At 45.5% G+C, this 16779-nt stretch overlaps 6 protein-coding genes across 6 annotated transcripts; 4 read left to right on the top strand and 2 right to left on the bottom strand.

The window, feature by feature from the left end:
* Positions 1-1083: 1083 nt before the first annotated feature.
* N7446_004844 (uncharacterized protein) lies at positions 1084-2118 on the top strand (the record flags this gene model as incomplete). The annotated part of the gene is made up of 3 exons (XM_058513592.1): positions 1084-1177; positions 1224-1492; positions 1549-2118. 3 exons carry the CDS (start codon positions 1084-1086, stop codon positions 2116-2118), a joined length of 933 nt encoding a protein of 310 aa, XP_058374921.1.
* A 229-nt stretch (positions 2119-2347) lies between these two features.
* Positions 2348-3433, bottom strand: N7446_004843 (uncharacterized protein; the record flags this gene model as incomplete). Its single annotated transcript, XM_058513591.1, has 4 exons — positions 2348-2762; positions 2810-2882; positions 2945-3177; positions 3357-3433. The coding sequence occupies 4 exons, from the start codon at positions 3431-3433 to the stop codon at positions 2348-2350; spliced, it is 798 nt and encodes a 265-aa protein (XP_058374920.1).
* Positions 3434-3502: 69 nt separating this feature from the next.
* Positions 3503-4553, top strand: N7446_004842 (SDR family oxidoreductase; the record flags this gene model as incomplete). Its single annotated transcript, XM_058513590.1, has 3 exons — positions 3503-4009; positions 4075-4297; positions 4336-4553. 3 exons carry the CDS (start codon positions 3503-3505, stop codon positions 4551-4553), a joined length of 948 nt encoding a protein of 315 aa, XP_058374919.1.
* A 1299-nt stretch (positions 4554-5852) lies between these two features.
* On the top strand, positions 5853-6698 carry N7446_004841 (uncharacterized protein; the record flags this gene model as incomplete). The annotated part of the gene is made up of 4 exons (XM_058513589.1): positions 5853-5926; positions 5974-6168; positions 6242-6335; positions 6390-6698. The coding sequence occupies 4 exons, from the start codon at positions 5853-5855 to the stop codon at positions 6696-6698; spliced, it is 672 nt and encodes a 223-aa protein (XP_058374918.1).
* A 3603-nt stretch (positions 6699-10301) lies between these two features.
* N7446_004840 (uncharacterized protein) lies at positions 10302-12872 on the bottom strand (the record flags this gene model as incomplete). The annotated part of the gene is made up of 2 exons (XM_058513588.1): positions 10302-11134; positions 11189-12872. The coding sequence occupies 2 exons, from the start codon at positions 12870-12872 to the stop codon at positions 10302-10304; spliced, it is 2517 nt and encodes an 838-aa protein (XP_058374917.1).
* A 1917-nt stretch (positions 12873-14789) lies between these two features.
* N7446_004839 (uncharacterized protein) lies at positions 14790-15488 on the top strand (the record flags this gene model as incomplete). Its single annotated transcript, XM_058513587.1, has 1 exon — positions 14790-15488. The coding sequence occupies one exon, from the start codon at positions 14790-14792 to the stop codon at positions 15486-15488; it is 699 nt and encodes a 232-aa protein (XP_058374916.1).
* Between the last annotated feature and the right edge of the window lie 1291 nt (positions 15489-16779).

Here is a 16779-nt window from a genome sequence, read left to right as displayed (position 1 = left end):
TGGTGCGCGTGGCGAATGAGCGAGCGATGATGGCGACGCGCTCTTCAACTCAAAAGATCTCTCTCCCACTCAAAATACTGAACCCTCTTTGGATCTAGGCCACATTCGACTCTCTATCGTGGACCTCAGCGCTTAGACAAATCAGCCTTTTCACAACAATGCAAATGATGTTCAAACGGTCGTTAACAAGTAGCCAACTACACGCCCCGAATAAGCGCCGTAGAATGCGAGGATGCCCAACTGAACATGACGTTCGGCGCCATCTGCGGGCTGTGCTATTTGCGTCTCTCAGGAGCCAACCAACGTCTAGCCGCAGGAGACTCACCAGTTCATTACTGTGATTATCATCATCGGACAGCCAAGCTACCTAAAACATTCCGTACCATGTCCTCCCTTTTACGTATCATGTTAATGCCGAGGTGCTTGAAATGGATGGATGGAAGAAGTCGAGATGTGATGCCCCTTTAGTGCTAGCCGTGTGGGCAGACCCGCGATTTGTCATGAGAGCGCTTGTGAAAGCGATCAACGATAGTCTGAAGATCGCAACCATTATTGTGAAAATAATTTGCACGCTGAAAATGCTGTACGGTTAATTCTGAAACCAACTCAATCGCGCAAATTGAAGACTAGGCAGATGTGGATCTGTGAGGCTGTGCCTACTGTACTGCAGTACTTAACCTCGCTGTGTTTCGCCCATCTAATTGCAATTCTTCCGTTAAAACACTTGGAGAAAAAAATCGCTAGTATTTGCTATCATGAGTGGAATCAGTTGCCAGTCATGTCCAAGCCTGGAAGTCTCACAGTGGAGACAAGGTTGTGCCATCCCTGAGCACGGTAGATCAAGCTTACTGATTCTTTAGATGGATTTGAGCGACCGAGTCAGGTTTATCCCGAAGATCTCCAGAGCGCAAATTACACCGAAACCGCCCCAGCAGTCTCTGGTGAGCCTCGATTATGTGTCATGTTAGTCAAATCTTCGTTCTATATATTGCTTTACAAATTGCTAATGTCAACAGATTCGCAAGCGCAAATAAGATTCGGACCTGTCACCGATGCCGTAATGCATTGATCCAAACATTTCAGATGCCCGAGAAATGGTGGTCGGATTCATACGAAGCGTCCAACGGATATTTCGGTTGTGAAACAACCCGCCTAGCAAGTATTGTCACGGGGTTTAGTAAGTAACTACACCATCCCGAACCAGGTGTTTCTAACTAATGTAGATATATGGACATACTTCGAAACAAAACAGACGCGAGCTGATTTGAAATACGATTGGATCAAGCTTAACGTCTTCACCAGATGGGTTCCATCCACTAATCAGACGTTTCTGCTTCTTTTCGATGCGATAATGCCTGTTCGGAAGTCATTTCTCCAGACGCTATCAAAGCTAACTCTTTCTGGGTTGAGTATTCCATTTTGGCCTTACTCGCACGTGCTAGAGATTGTAGCCGATCTCCAAGAGTCCGCGGTTTGGGCTATCCGGAACCAAGTGAGGGCAATTGAAAAAAGCGCATTCCAGGTACAATCCCACCACCTGACTATAAGAGACTACATGAGATTGCCCGCCACGCCATACATGTTAGCGAGAGTCTGGATGTCTCGATACAGAATATTGAGAGTATTTTAAAACACTACAATCTCTACATAGCACCAAAACGGAGTGATTCATACTTCGGCGCAGACGAAGACATCTACAATCGAATAGAGTCCCTTCGAAGTTATATCGCAAATATGCGTCATCGCTCAACCTCCAACGAGAAACGGGTCCAGAACGAGATCCAGTTAGCGTTCAATACTGTCGCTCAGGCAAATGCGTCAACCTCTGTGGAAATAGGTCGTGCCGCACAGATCGACAGTTCGGCCATGAAGACTATTTCGTTTGTCACGCTAGCTTTTCTTCCGCCTACCTTTATTTCGTCTGTCTTCAGTATGTCGTTCTTCCAGTGTGGTGAGGACAATGGCTGGGGCATGTCAAACAAGTTCTGGCTTTATTGGGTGTTCGCCATTCCCACAACCATTGCTACGCTTGTAATTTGGCAGTACTGGCATAAACTCCTCCCCAGTTTACATCGTAACGAGCCAGTGATAGTTCCTGTGCTTAAGGAACATGCATGAATCTTCTCTTAGATTACTAGAATGTTTGTGTTGCTTAGTCCACTTGTACACTTCATCCCGGCCCTAACTTGAATAAACATTACAAATACGCTAAGACCCGAGACTATATAAATTATGCATGTCTTGCTGTAATATTGGGTATTTCTATTATAAGCTACACTTTCTGACGTACTTTAGAATTTGAGGCTATCTCCTACCTACCAAGTATCGATATCCCTAGCCTGGCTTTCTAACGTATAGACCCAATCAAATAAATGCTTATGAATGCATTGTTGATCGTCATCACACCCTCAGTGGCAACCTCACCAGGATGTACAGCAATAGTTATGACAAGAAGACCTTGCTCATCCAACCGGTGCTGGAGCTCCTTTGTGAATAACACGACGGCGGCCTTTGACACGGCGTAGCGGACCATATCGAACCAGAAGATGAATCTGCCAAGAAATCGCCATTGCCAGGGGTGTGAGGGAACCGGGTTGCTGAGGCAAGCGGCAGAGTCGAATTTGAACTTAAAGGTGTGCGGAAGCACGCTGACATGTGCGAGGGAACTGAGGTTTATGATCCTAACATCGGTTTCTTTTGCTTTCAGAGCATTCTTGAGCAGCGGCAAGACGCGATTGACAAAGAGGAAATGGCCCACATGGCTGAGAACGTCAAAATGGTGCCAAATCTGAGTGGGACTTCAACTTACTTGGCCGCCATATGTTGTTCCCAGATACGAGCTACAAGCTCAGTAGATGACGTCGGAACCGCAGCGTTATTAACTTGTAGAGGATAAATGTCAGGAGACGAGTAACACAACAAGGAAAAATCCTTAGGAACTTACTTAGGATATCCAGCTTTCTTTCCTTCTTTTTCAGTTCATGGGCAGCAGTATCGATACTCTTTAAATCGGTTAAGTCCAGCAATAGCCATTCAATATTGTTCGGGTTGATGTCTGGGTGCGTATTTTGGAGTTTCTCCTTTGTCTTTCGGGCTTGTGACTCAAATCGTGTTGTGAAGTATACCCTTGCTCCACGTCGTGCAGGGAGGTTAACCGTTGCGAAGCCAATTCCGCTGCTACAGGATGATGTCTATTAGAACGCACCGCTAGACTTCGTCGGGAGTGGCAAAGGCGACTGAGTATTCAAATGTTGGTTGGTAGTAGGCCTCATCTGTCTAGAATCTTGTTCAGCGGCAGTGCCTGGAAGCCGATACGTCGTTGTAGGCACGGGTCTATGAAGAGGCATGATAGGGACCTAGTGGGGATCTTATAAGACGTCTTTCGCTTTTGGGATTTGAAATCTGCTTGTAGCCCTACACCGAACCTATACATCTCGTGTGTCTCAATCTTCAGGCTCCAGATTGTTAGCTACTCGAGCTCTTAACATCAATTTGTTCAACCATGTCTTCTTCTGTCACCTTACCGCCAGGCTTCGCCTTCACCCAAAAGGTCCATAATGCTCCCTATCCAAGCATCTCACCGTTCCGCCCCGAGCTCTCCCAGGCAGGGAAGACGGTGCTCATCACGGGTGGCCACACGGGCATCGGTTATGCCATCGCACGGGCCTTTGCCCAGGCCAGCGCAAAAGCTGTCATCATCATCGGCCGGCGTGACAACTTGGTTGCTTCTGCTGCGTCATGTCTCTCATCCGAGTTCCCCTCGACTCAGACCTTAGGGCGCTGTTGCGACGTTGTCGACTTGGTGTCCGTCGATCGGTTATGGAAGGACCTAGCCAACGAAAGCATCTTCATTGACATTGTAGTACTTAATGCAGCTAAGCTCTCGGCACGGCCCATTCTCGACTTAGGCAGGGACACTGTGTGGGAAGAGTACATTATCAATGTGAGGACCCACCTCGACTTTATCGAGCGGTTGTACAAGCAGCCAGGTGCTGAAGGCCGTCAAAAAGTGAGCACAGACCAATACATTTCTATATATCCTCAAGACAGTTTGGTGCTGACGAAGGCTAACAGGCGCTTATCAATTTGGCTTCTGTTGCGATCCACGAGAGTAAACTCACCGGCGAGTACCCAAGCTATGGTGCCACCAAAAGCGCGGGGACAATGCTAGTGCAGCAGATCGCCAAGGATGTCCCTCCAGAAGAGCTTCAGATGGTCAGCTACCATCCGGGAGGCATTTTCACAGAGCTAGCAGAACATGCGGGTTTCGAGAAGGATGACCCGCGATGGGACGATGGTAAGTTATATGCACCACTGTGAAGATGTATGTAGTAGGTACTAATTTCAATGCTGAAAACTTGCCCGGGCAGTTCGCCGTGTGGGCTGCGTCTCCAGAGGCAAGGTTCCTGCATGGGAGATTTGTATGGGCGAAGTGGGATGTGACAGAACTGCTTGAAGGGCCTCTACGAAAGCGGATAAATGAGGATCACTCCTTTCTTAAGGTGGGGGTTGTGGGAATTCAGGAATGGGAGGCAACTCAGAGGCATCTCTAAATTGAAGCCATATGCGCTGGATTCAGTGATATTTTGGCTGCAAGCTGTCTCAATCGAACATCTTACTTTGAGTGCGCCTTGGGTTCAAGATAACTCCCATCATATCAAAATCCCTTTGGGGGTCATGAATTGTGTGAACATGAGTAAGAATGTCGGAAGTGCGCCAAGGTGCAACTAGCATCCTCATGGATATCAGATAAGGGGCGAAACTTACTCTGGTACTTGTCGTTTCTTTGCTAGAATTTGATAATTTACTGTTCTCATCACTGGCCGACTCGCTTGGTTCATATTCAAAAGCGTTCGGTTTTGAGGATTTATTCTGGAACGGGATGTAGAATCAGGATCTCGAAATCATGGCCATTATCTCCCCGTCGCCTCTCATTTGGCTTGTTGTGTTGGGCTACCGGACGACAGATGGGCCCAGTGTCGAAGGCACCTTAGAACTAGGCTAGTGAACGGGTAGTCTCTTATTTACAAGTATGCTGAACTTGTCTGCTCAATGTGGACAGAAAATTAGGTTCGTGTTAGCTATCATGCGAGCTTAGGCCTGCATTTCCTTCGTCGCATAATGCCATAATGTCTATACTTATAAATTGGCGATAAGGGTACTGTTTATCCAATGCGGGATATCTGAAAATAAAATAATCGAACCATGACTGGAACCTCTAACCGCTACAACTGGGGCCAGGTTGACTAGTGGGGACGAGTTACATACTCAAATAGAGTAGCACCGCAACAAAAATGGTTACCACTTCAACTTGTTGCTGGATTTACTTCCGTACAAGATGATGCAGTCTGGCTCTTCTGCGTCTTGCATAATGACTGCGGAGTTTGGATAGGACTAACTTTTGCTTCTCCGCCGAGCCAGTGGGAAACGAGACACTACGACGAATTCGGCCGGGTGTGGATCCCGGTCCACCATAAACTCCGCAGAGTTTCCCCACAGAGTTTGCATACTTTCACCGGGCAGCTCTTGACCAATCCTTACGTACCCCGAAGAGCTGCTTCTGTATCTCTGGCCTATCTCGGCAAGAATCAGAGAGATGATTTGAAATCATGTCATTTTGCCGGATACTTGTCGTTCCGGCCCTGAAGTCCTACGATCCGCGTGACAAATCACTATTTACTACCATGTTTGACATCCTGCGATCGGCCGACAATTCACCCGCGAATGCCATATAAACGGGAAGGCCTGCACGATTTTGGCACGAGACTCAGGACACTGTGGACTTTATTATCTCTTCTCCCATCAGATCATCATTCTAGTCAGTGTATACCACTAATTGCTAGTCGTTAGCAATGTTTTCTCCAGCCACCGACATCCCAGATCTATCTGGAAAGGTGTACATCGTGACCGGTGGAAACAGCGGAATGTGAGTGAAGAAAGATTAACAGTTTGTCAGATGATTAATCAGTTTAGAGGAAAATATACTGTGTTACATCTCGCACAGCAAAATGCCAAGGTCTATATGGGTGCGAGATCCCTTCAGAAGGCTAAAGCGGCGATTGAGGAAATCAAGACCAAAACACAAAGACCAGATCTAGACATATCTATTCTGAAGATGGATATGCTAGAATTGAGGTCTATCAAAAGTGCGGCAGGGGAGTTCCTAAGGTACGATCGCCAAAATTACCCATTACAATGTTGAGCTTGCTATCAAACAGATCCTAACTCTTACCTTGGACAGCAAGGAGAATCGGTTGCACGGCATGGTAAACAACGCAGGAATCATGGCAGTTGCAAATGGAATTTCCAAGGACGGGTTCGAATATCAGTGGCAAGTAAGACGTTCGATTTATCTGGGGGCCTTACTACTTACTAAATGTGTCTGACAGACAAATTATCTTTCACACTGGCTGCTCACCTTTCTCTTGACTCCTGTCATGGAACTGACTGCCACCACAGTGCCAGTTGGCACAGTCCGTATTGTCAATGTCTCTTCGTCAAATCACAAGATGGCGCCACCCCAAGGCATTGATTTCGAAAACATTAATCTCCAAGGGCCTGGCCCCAGCAGCAACCCTTGGGTAAGGTACGGCCAAAGCAAACTCGGAAACTACCTTCACGCTCTCTCACTTCATCAAAAGCTCAGTGAGAAGGGAATATGGACGGCGTCTCTACATCCTGGTATTGTAGACACGTAAGTACATTAACTGTCGATAGCGCCATATGCTAATATGTTTACGACCAGAAACCTAAGCACCAACATTGAAATGTTTGCAATCTCGATTCTATCCTCGAGACCTGTAATATGGCTATTGCGTAGAGTTGGCTTCATGCTAAGCACCGACCAAGGAAGCTGGACTCAGCTTTTTGCAATCGCAGGAAGAGATTTCGGCGCAGCACTATCAGGGAATTATCTTGAGCCCATAGCAAAGAAGGGCACTGTGAAAATGCCAAGGGGGTAACATCGGAGGATCTGCAAGACAGGCTGTGGAAATGGACAGAGAGTGAGATGAAAGCTAAGGGTTTTATCGATTGGTAAATGTGTACTTATCTTCGAGCAATCAGATTGATGTTCATGGTTTTGTTAGAGCACCTATTTGTGATGGTATTGTTATATCATCCTGATCCACACTACTTATGCATTAGCATTAGACGTGTATCTATATGTCGGCATTACTTAATACGAATACTACATGAAACCTGGTCTATAGATGATCCGACGGCATAGCTTATGTTTGTAACTAGAATGGACCTATAAATAGTGAGAAATAGGGGGTAAATGGAATATAGAGTCATTAATATCTCTAATTGGCCGGATATAGGAAATAGTGGTGACACTTATAAGCCCGGTGTTGCGCAGGACTACCGGGTTGTCGCTAAGTTAGAAGTATCTAGGTTATACTTGCCTAATGCTTCTCTACTTCTAACTTCGGTTCGGCAGACCTTTTGGTTGAGAACCCCAGTATGCGAACTGCAATATCTTTTTAACACCATCCGGCCACATAGGGGCCCGATTGCGTCTGACTCGCTCGATAATCTCGGTGGTCTGAGCTGACTCAGTGGTTTGCAATCAAGTTGAAGGCGACAAAATTATTACTGTGCAAGGACATTTTCGTTTAAGACACGCCATGCCAGGGGATAGAATCATTCAACTTAAGTGACCAATCAATGTGTGAAATAGTCCTTGAGGTCACTAGCAATGTGCATATCTGAAAACATCGTCTCCTTACCTCCAGTATAGAGCACACGATGGTTTGGTGATTTCCAAGCTAGATTTAGAGTCTCCACCATCTTATCTGGCAAGGGTTCTTTTTCTAGCTCGTCTAAGTTATGCTTTAGCTGAGTTAGAGAGCTGATTCGTATCACGACTCTATTATTGCTATCTTTGACCTTAAGCTAGCTGTAAGACTAGCTATCAAAAGGCAATCTCTAATAGCGTTAGACCTAGCCGGTCCGCGACCGGTTCGATAACCTTTAAGGCCCTAAAGTTAGCATCCCTAAAGTACCTCTCGCGATTGCACCGACTACTGGATTAGACGTTAAATATCGACCGCCGTTATCTAGGACCTCCTTACTTCTATATAGGCCTTGACATTTCCCGCGGGACTCCGACCATGGCACTGCCCATGGGACTCCTATGGGCCTGAATTTTGGTCCTAGTTATAAAGAACCTAAAGGGAAGGGCGTGGGGAGACGTTTTGTAGAATATAGACTAGTTTTCGGGTCTAATACCAATATTTTTGGAGAGTTTACTACTTAAGAAAGAGGGACGCCGTGATGTGCCACTATGCCCTCGAGAAACACAGAATGCATGCGACTGTACCGCACATCTAATAGGATCTACCATCTTTTGATTCACGATTTTCCTTATACTTCAGGCTCTCGGTAATACAACAGGGGTCATAAATCTGTTTTACAGTGCCACTTACGAAGTATTGGACAGTCTCGACCCGAAAGTCTCCGCACGAGCGAGTGCGGTTTCACGCATTGTTTTCGCCCTACTTTCGCCTCTCATTTTTCACCTCTTTTTGCTCATTTTAGAGTGCTTCGGGTTAATCATGGACATCATATAAAGGCATGGGTGTGAAAACCTATGGCCCAACTGTATGGGGAAAATAGGCCAACCCTAAATTTTTCATAGAATTGCTAGTAATATTTTGCTACAAACAGATGTTTCTTGCTAATGCCCATCATTCCGCCGTGGATATAAGACCAAAAGTCCATATAAATCTAGCAAGAAACTGCCAAAAAAACAAAAACATACAACAGTAAGGATTCGCTAGTGGTCACCCACCTAACTACTAACTTACCGGCGTGTGGCTTAAGTACGGCTGAGCGGACGGGAAGCCCTGTTCTCCACACCCTGTGGTCGTATGTGCTTGTTTAGATATTAAAAGGGAATATATAGAAAATTATAGAAACAGATTAAAGACGAGAATTATGCCAGGTAGAATCTGAAAGCGATCTGGTTCTCTCCTGCCTCATTTAAGATGTAGTTCATATTTCGCGATTCCATGAACCTTGAGACCACTTTCTCACCTGGTCTGGATTCGCGGTTTTGTGGGAAAATGCTGTTTGAGGATCATGCATGCAGAATGTGAAAGGAAGAGCTGGATTGCTCTGTGTTGAACAAATCACAACTCGCGGACTGCTTGATGTAGCCGTGGGTTAATATACCAAAAGACAAGTCATAGGTGAGAAATGATACATTTAGAGATGATATTAATAAAGCACGGGACAGGAATTTCAGACCGATGTGACAGTACTGCTATAGATGGGATGGATAGATAGAGAATAGCAGATCCCCCGACCTTTTCATTTGATACTCGGGCCAACTTTAGAAATCGCCTTATGAGATAGTGGCAGCCCCTTACGCTACATAGCCCAATACCTTCGACCCTGTGAGTATGCCAAGTACCATATATGGGAGCTGATGTTAGTACCCCCAAACCGAACCCTCGGTCCTTTTCTTAACCCTCGCCGGCGTCAAATAGAACTTTGAAGCCCCCAGTTTAACCGGTGCGCAACGGCGAAATAAATGGCGCGACAGTCGTATATTTGAAGATAGTGCTATGTTGCTAATAGCTTCACCTACCGGTTTACCGAAAGCTGGATGTAGAAACGAATTTTAGCACAGTAACCTTCGCGAAAGAAGAAAAAAGGAAGACCAGCTATTAGTGCCCACTTCTCGTAAGTTCGCCCCTTTTTCATATATCTATCTCACTGATGTCAATTTCTGCGTCTTACGTTTCATCTTGTTCCTCGCTCATTCTGAGGAAGGTATATATTGAAAAGCGTTTCGCCGTCATCGGCCAACAACTCGAGAAAACCATATTCCGGTATGTTAATCGAGAAGCAGCTCCATTCATCTAATGCTGGGTGAAATATGTAGTTGCCAGCTGCCTAAAGATCAGATTTAGCGGTCATTCACTTTGCATGGGCCAAGTGTTCATCTTGATCAACGAGAACCAAGCTCAATACTTTCGTATGTCTACGCAATGTTTATATACAGTGAAGATCTCTCCAGAGTTGGACCGAATATCTCTGGCATCTGGATAGTGCCTAGTGTTACTAAATAGCTATAGAAATACCAATTTAGTCACGATATTGACTAGATGGGCCACGGGGCACCGATATCGCAGCTATAAGCACAGTATGGGAGGCATCTTTTCTTTTGGAGTTTTCGATATATTATTCACAAACAATAATAACAACTAGCGGGTATATCAACAAATCTTTCGCACTGACTCATTGACTTGATCCAGTCTCCAAATACGGAGGCGGGGGATCCAATGGATGATCTAGCTGCGGTGGTGAGGAGCTGGCCGGGTTGGCCTAGGAGGGTGCTGCACCGCTACCGATCTGTCGTTTGCGGGTAATTCTGTAGGTCTTTGGACGCCTGATAGCTCATACAGTCCTGGCGTTTGTGGCAGTTGATAATCTCTTTGCCAAATTCGGGTTTCCTCAACCGAGGGTAGTTCAATGAGTAATTGCTCCAGTTGACTTTGACCTGATTGAGTTCTCTGTGCTCGAGGCTCTGACGGCGACGGAAGTTCAGCCGTTTGTTGTTCGAGGTTTTCGAACTCGGACATGGAAAAGTCTTGGCCGAGGTGGTGTTTAAGAAGCTCATGCGTGACGAGCCGTTCGGGGACAAGCCCTTGAGCTTCAATGAAAGATATATGTGGATTCGAATCGGCCATACGTCTTAATCTGCTGGCTTGCCGGTGATGATGGAGACAGCCGTCAGCCCCCATCAGAAGAATGGTGATAGAGGCCCAGGATACATCGAAGAGGCTCAGCTCGAACTCGTCCATGTCATTGACCTCGCCGCCAAGTATCAGAATCAGACGCAACTTGGGCGTTTGGGGACCGGCTTGCCACCCGTATATTGGGTGGAATGTTGCTGTTTCAGAATGCTTCTGGAAATGCATCTCCTTGACCTTTTGCCATCCTACCATGACGCGGCTGCGTCCTGTGAATCTGACATTCCTCCAAACATCATTTAGGTTCCATCCATTAACTAAGTTGATATAGTTTGCTTGGCTGCTGAATGTTACGAATGGATACCCCAGTCCGTTACTATCATGCTTCCCAAGTGCTTCGATGAAGCGCCGTAGGATGGCCTTTGCAAGGTCTAATATCCGACAGTCAATATAACCTCAAAATAAAAGAAGAATATTTCATTCACCTTTGCTCTTTGGTTGGTCTGTCTTCAACAAGCTCGTGATGAGATATTGGTTGTAATTGGGTCGCAAGGGATTGAAATCCATGGAACCGCGAACATCCAGCAAGAGCATCGTCTCATCTGTCGGCGATCCGATATCATAAGTAGTTTCGAAATCCTGGGTGATCTGTTTTGAATATCCTTCCCTGGGATATCGATTGCGACAAATATCATCGGGAGAGTGATACCTTGGGTGAGAATCCACCGCCGAAGCTATTCGTTCCCGTGCCAGCTCAAGCTCCGAAATCAAATCTGGTTTTGTTGTGATTTGGCATCCAGATCTGTGACTTAGAACCCAGTATAGTCGCTCTTCGGCGGTATCCTTGTACCCTCTCCACGCAGGCGTGACACCTCTCCATCCCGCAGAGGCTTCAATGGTAAATCTCAGAGGATTCGATGCCTGAGATTGCCAAGCAACCGGAATCGGCTCAAAGTATCCCGCTCGTAAATGATTCAGGTATTGAATCGGCTTCTGCATTCGAATCTCAGAAACCGCCCGAGCTATTCCAATTCGTTCCTGATAAGTTGAGACAATTTGCCTATCAATCCCATCTTGCCACCGGCCTTGTTCTTCCTTGAGGATCTCGCTGCGTAACTGGAAAGAACCAGCAAGTTTCTTTTTTATTTTGGACGCAGTTCGCTCATCTGAGCTGCTGACAGAGAGAGCCTTCCTGAAGCGTGAACGCTTAGACGATTTTTCGCTGTTCAGCTCGTCATTAGCGGATGTGCGGCGGGTGAGAGACATGTTGGATACGAGGGACTCTAGCTGCTCAAGCTCCCAAATGTTGAAAGATGGCTCCATAAGCTGAACAGCTGCCTGTGCCTTCTTGTTGAGAGCCGAGTCCAGAGCGATGGTTTGTTGAACAAACTTGGCATGTAATTCCGGATTGGGCTTTGCGATTCCATATATTGAAGCACCTGCGAGTGAATAGGATGTCATGATGTTAGAATATGGGTTGTTGTTGGAAAGGCGCAAGTGTGCGAAATCATGATATGGCTTTTCGCCTGGATAGACCACGGCCTTGGACCACATCTCAAGCACATCAAGGCGATTAAGCCTTCTTTTCCAGTACATGTGAACAGGACATTCACATAGCAAATGTGTTTCGTGTTCAGGTTCAATCTCCGGGTTGTAAATCCGGCATGAGAGCTGAACACTGTGGAGCATCTTTTGCATTTCGGACTCATCTTGTGCGCGGACCTTGGCGGCCCTGATCAAGGCGTTTTCATGGGGATGACGGGAGACACTGCTACTTGTCGCCACAAAAGATGGCCTTGGGCTTGTTTGGCTTCCGGTCGACACAGAGATGCTTCTTGTGGCTAAAGCATATGAAGGGGGCTCGGTGGGGGATGTGGGAGATGTGGTGTGGTTCAAGTCGCCAGACTGGGCCCAGGCGGTCGTGGAGGCTGTCATGGAATTGTTCATAGATGATGGTGGCCGATGTGACCGTTGTGAGTGTCTGTTGGGGTTCTCGTAGTACTGATCGACAGCTTCATTGATACTACTCGCGTACTCCACAAGATTAGTGAGCCGTAATTCAATATAAGATTTACCGATACATACTTCGACAAACAACACTGCTTTCGTCTCATCAGCATCTGGCACGAAGGACATGAAATCCGATATGTTCGATCTGGATGGCCGCATTATAAGGAAAAGTCAGTAGTTAGAACGTGGCATAGACAGGAAGAGCCCCAGAGCGCGATCGCATACTCCAAATAATATTCATAGCTTGTAGATGCCCAGTATGACACATCTTACAGGCATGTCACAGCCCCAGTGCCCTGGCCCTGTGCAAGACATCGAAAGGTCAAACTAAAGCACGTGGTCGGAAGAAGCAAATGAGTGGATGGGCATGCGCCGCCTCTAAGCTGATTGCGGCTCGCCCAAGCCAAACCACGATCGGACAATTTAAGCGGGCTCGCGTGTCCGACCACCTCCACTTCCCAGATCGTTTTAACTTGGGGAGTTCTCAACTGCTTTGTAGCCAATTCCCCATCCTAAAAACATGATAGCGAAAGAGAGGATAATGAGTCAAGTTAGTTGTTACAAGCAAAAACAAACAAAAAGCAGATCTACAAGAACTTTATCCTCAGCTGTAACCAAGCAACATGTACAGATTGAAGACTTATTCAGCGTGCCTAGGAATTCTAAGGTTATTTTTGACACGCTCGATAGGGTTCTAGCCCATTCAAGCCCCGTATGGTGATAGAAATATCACGAAATAGATCATTCACGCAAGAATAAATGTGCTTGTCTTGGGTTATGTAGTCATTCTCTATGCAGACCTTCACCATATAGTGATGCGTTACTCGGGACCACTACTGTAAACCCAACATTTACCCCTCAGTTTCTTCATTGCTCTTATATCTTACTCCAAAGTTCAGGAATTAAAATTAGTTGGTGTATTTCTAACCAATTATGTGTTTGTCCCAGAATGTAACATGGACACTAGATGCGTTCATGATCTTACAGTGGATATCAGGTGTATCTCAACCTAATCATGTTCTGGCCAGCCCTGAATCAAGGAATATGTTCTCCACCTGCGTGGACGGGGCGATAACTATGGGATAATCTAGCAGATCTCCGTGGAAAAGTGGACCTTGAAGAAGGCTATCCACGCTAGGCACGTTACAGTATGCTATAGAACAAAGTGACGTAATTTATGCAAGGAGTAAATAGTGTATACTGTGCGGAGACTTTGAAAAGAGTGGTCTTTCACTTCAGCGTGGAAAAAAAAGAAAAAAAAAAAAACCAGATCGATCCGTATGCATTGCGGCGGCAAGCTAGGTGGATCAATCACGGGCAGATCACAATTCTTATGCTATTAAAAATATGCATATTTTCATGAGATCATACGTGAATCTCCACTGTATGGGCTGGAGAAGGAGAGAACCACGAAACGTTCAAACTAACCAAAGAGACCGACGGAATAATTAGAAGTTTTCGTGCCAAGTTCGAGAGATCGAGATAGTTGAGCAGCAGACTTAGATATTAGAGTCCGGTATGTAGAATTTACGTTCCGGAAACACACAATGGGAGACGTCACTCAGAGGACTCGCATAATTTCTCGGGAGAGGCAAAGGGCAATAGAAGAAAATTGCACGCAGGAATATCCCACCGAGAGATATATCGATCGAAATATCAAGTAGCAATCTTACAGCAAGATCTACTAGGTAAACGGACCCAAATTGGAGTAAAGAGGCCTTAGCCGATATGATGGTTGAACAATGTCCTGTTGGAGCTTCAAGTCTGCTAGGTAGTTATTTTAATACCGTTTTTTACTGATCCTTTGTTATCTTTGTTCCGTATCTTGATAGGCTCCATTGTTTTCTAAGAGATGCTTTGGTTCTTTTGTCGGGCTATTGTTCAAAATAATGGCATTGATCGATGGAGCCTCTTTGTTTCTCCAGTCTACTCTGCTAGAAGTATATGAAGGGTCATCGGTATCTGACGATTGAATTCTGCACCAACCGATCACACACATCATTTTAAAATAATTTTTCACACCCCAGAATAGTTTCTATCAATACTTTGACCAACTCAGAAAACTTCAAAAAAAACATGCCTGACTACAAGTATGGAAGACAGCCCAAGGGACGGATGTTCCGAAAGTGGATGGAGAACCCTCTTGAGCCCGGATGTCCAGTTGCAAGAAGTACCCTCGTCTTGGACCATAGAACAAGGCACCCGGAGTTCAGAGTTACTCACACCCCCACAAAACTATCTGCCTCGTGGAACCCACTGCTGGCACCCCTAGGGCTAACGCTTGAACATCCTGATGTACGTGACTCTGGATCCCAGTATCGAGATATCGAAATCATGAACCGCCACGGCTCGCCAGTAAACTGGTGTGGATGTACTGGACCAGGCGTGATCTTTATTGACAATGTATACAGATCGCACAACAATGCCCGCCTTCCGCATATGTCCGATATCACCAAGGTTGCTTATGAGATGGACTTTTCCTTGAATTCCCTTAAGTATGTATTTGTCAACGGGATTATGAACGAGGACACTGTACCTTGTGTCAGATACGAGGTATATCGATCCATCGTACCTTACGAATACCCGTCTAGAGACCCACGAATTTGGAACCTTGGAACGGCAGAGTTCGATGCGTTGCTGGGCACGGGGATTGGTAAGATGGTCGCATCCTTCGTTCTGTGTGCGTTTGGCCAGGGTAGAAGATGTATTATACGAATTGTTACTTTCCATACTAACGAGTTTTACAACTTGAACATGCGGTTTGATATTGCGTGAATATGCTCAGTGAGCGTCTTTGATCCATGCACTGACCTTTTACATCTAACTTGCTGTTCCTAGGTCTCGTTTTATTTTCCTGTATATCTCAATTGAATTACCGAGTATTAACTAAATTCGAATTACACTTAATATTCTTTCTTTGTAAAAATCTCAAACAAAGTTTTCTTACATATTTTATCTTTAAGCACCTCTGTGAATGAAAATAGCCATATTGTAAATAAAAATCCAACATAAAGCATTTTGCTCTCGCTTTTAGGTGATTTTGCTACTTAGAACTAAGGAGACAGCACCTTCTCCTCGTATGTGACGGCCTACGGCAGTGACCAGTCTCAATAAGTCAATACCTGCGGTTGTGGGTCGTTTGAATATAGTAAAACCCGCTTCGAATTTTAGTTTTCCCGTTGGATTGGTGGAGGAAACCTCGAAAATGTAGTGCATGAAGTACCCCAAATCCTCCACTGAGGGACTAACTTGGCCAGGTCTCCACTCCAGGAATTCCTTGAGTCTGCGACAAAAATTAAATAAATCTAGTATAGTACCCCAGTAGCTACAAGCCGAGATTGTATGTAGCCAGCCTACAGACCCACGTTTACTGACCTTGGTAAGAGCTCCCAAGACCATTGATATGCCAACGCTGCAGCATTACGTCATGATTGGTGATGTATTCGGGTACATGCATATGCAGTCTGTAATAAGAGAGGCGTGTTTCAAATGGTTAAATTATTTTATACTGACTCATACGGGTTGGAAAAAAAGGAAGTGGATAAGTAAATAGGTAACGAGGGTTGAAGACCTACCTTAGAATTTAGAGAAATGAGGGTAGAGTTCTACCGTGGCTCCATTCTATTTTGGTCCGAGTCAAATTAAAAAAGACATTTGACTAGCTACATGTAACACGTCGGCCAGTGCGGAGATCATCCTCTATCAGGAGATCCGCGCATTTCTCCACTTGTGGGGAACCGGGATCTGCTATGCCACAGCTCAAATATTCCCTTTTGATTTGCTGCCTACGCATTCCAATGCAGTTTAGGCATTTCTCTGTCCAATAATTATTCTTCGGAAATGCTGCTGGGCACTTCTTTTAGCCTTTTAGCCTTGTGTCCTTGTGGTTCCACACACCACCAACTTACATAGCTTCCGGTGCTATAGACTTGGAATTCAATCTTGAGATATAACCGTAGTTTAAAGAAACATATTTCAGTTTGAATCTACGTTTAGCAAAATCTTGGTTGCCAATACCACAGACTGCTTCATTTAGCATCGGTTGTGAACAAGTAAATACTGACTT

This window comes from Penicillium canescens (genome assembly GCF_028828765.1).
Source record: "Penicillium canescens strain IBT 15451 chromosome Unknown utg000003l_segment0_segment0, whole genome shotgun sequence".
Classification (NCBI taxonomy): Eukaryota; Fungi; Ascomycota; class Eurotiomycetes; order Eurotiales; family Aspergillaceae; genus Penicillium; species Penicillium canescens.
Note: the sequence above shows the minus strand (reverse complement) of the source record. Positions and strands in the feature narration are given on the sequence as shown.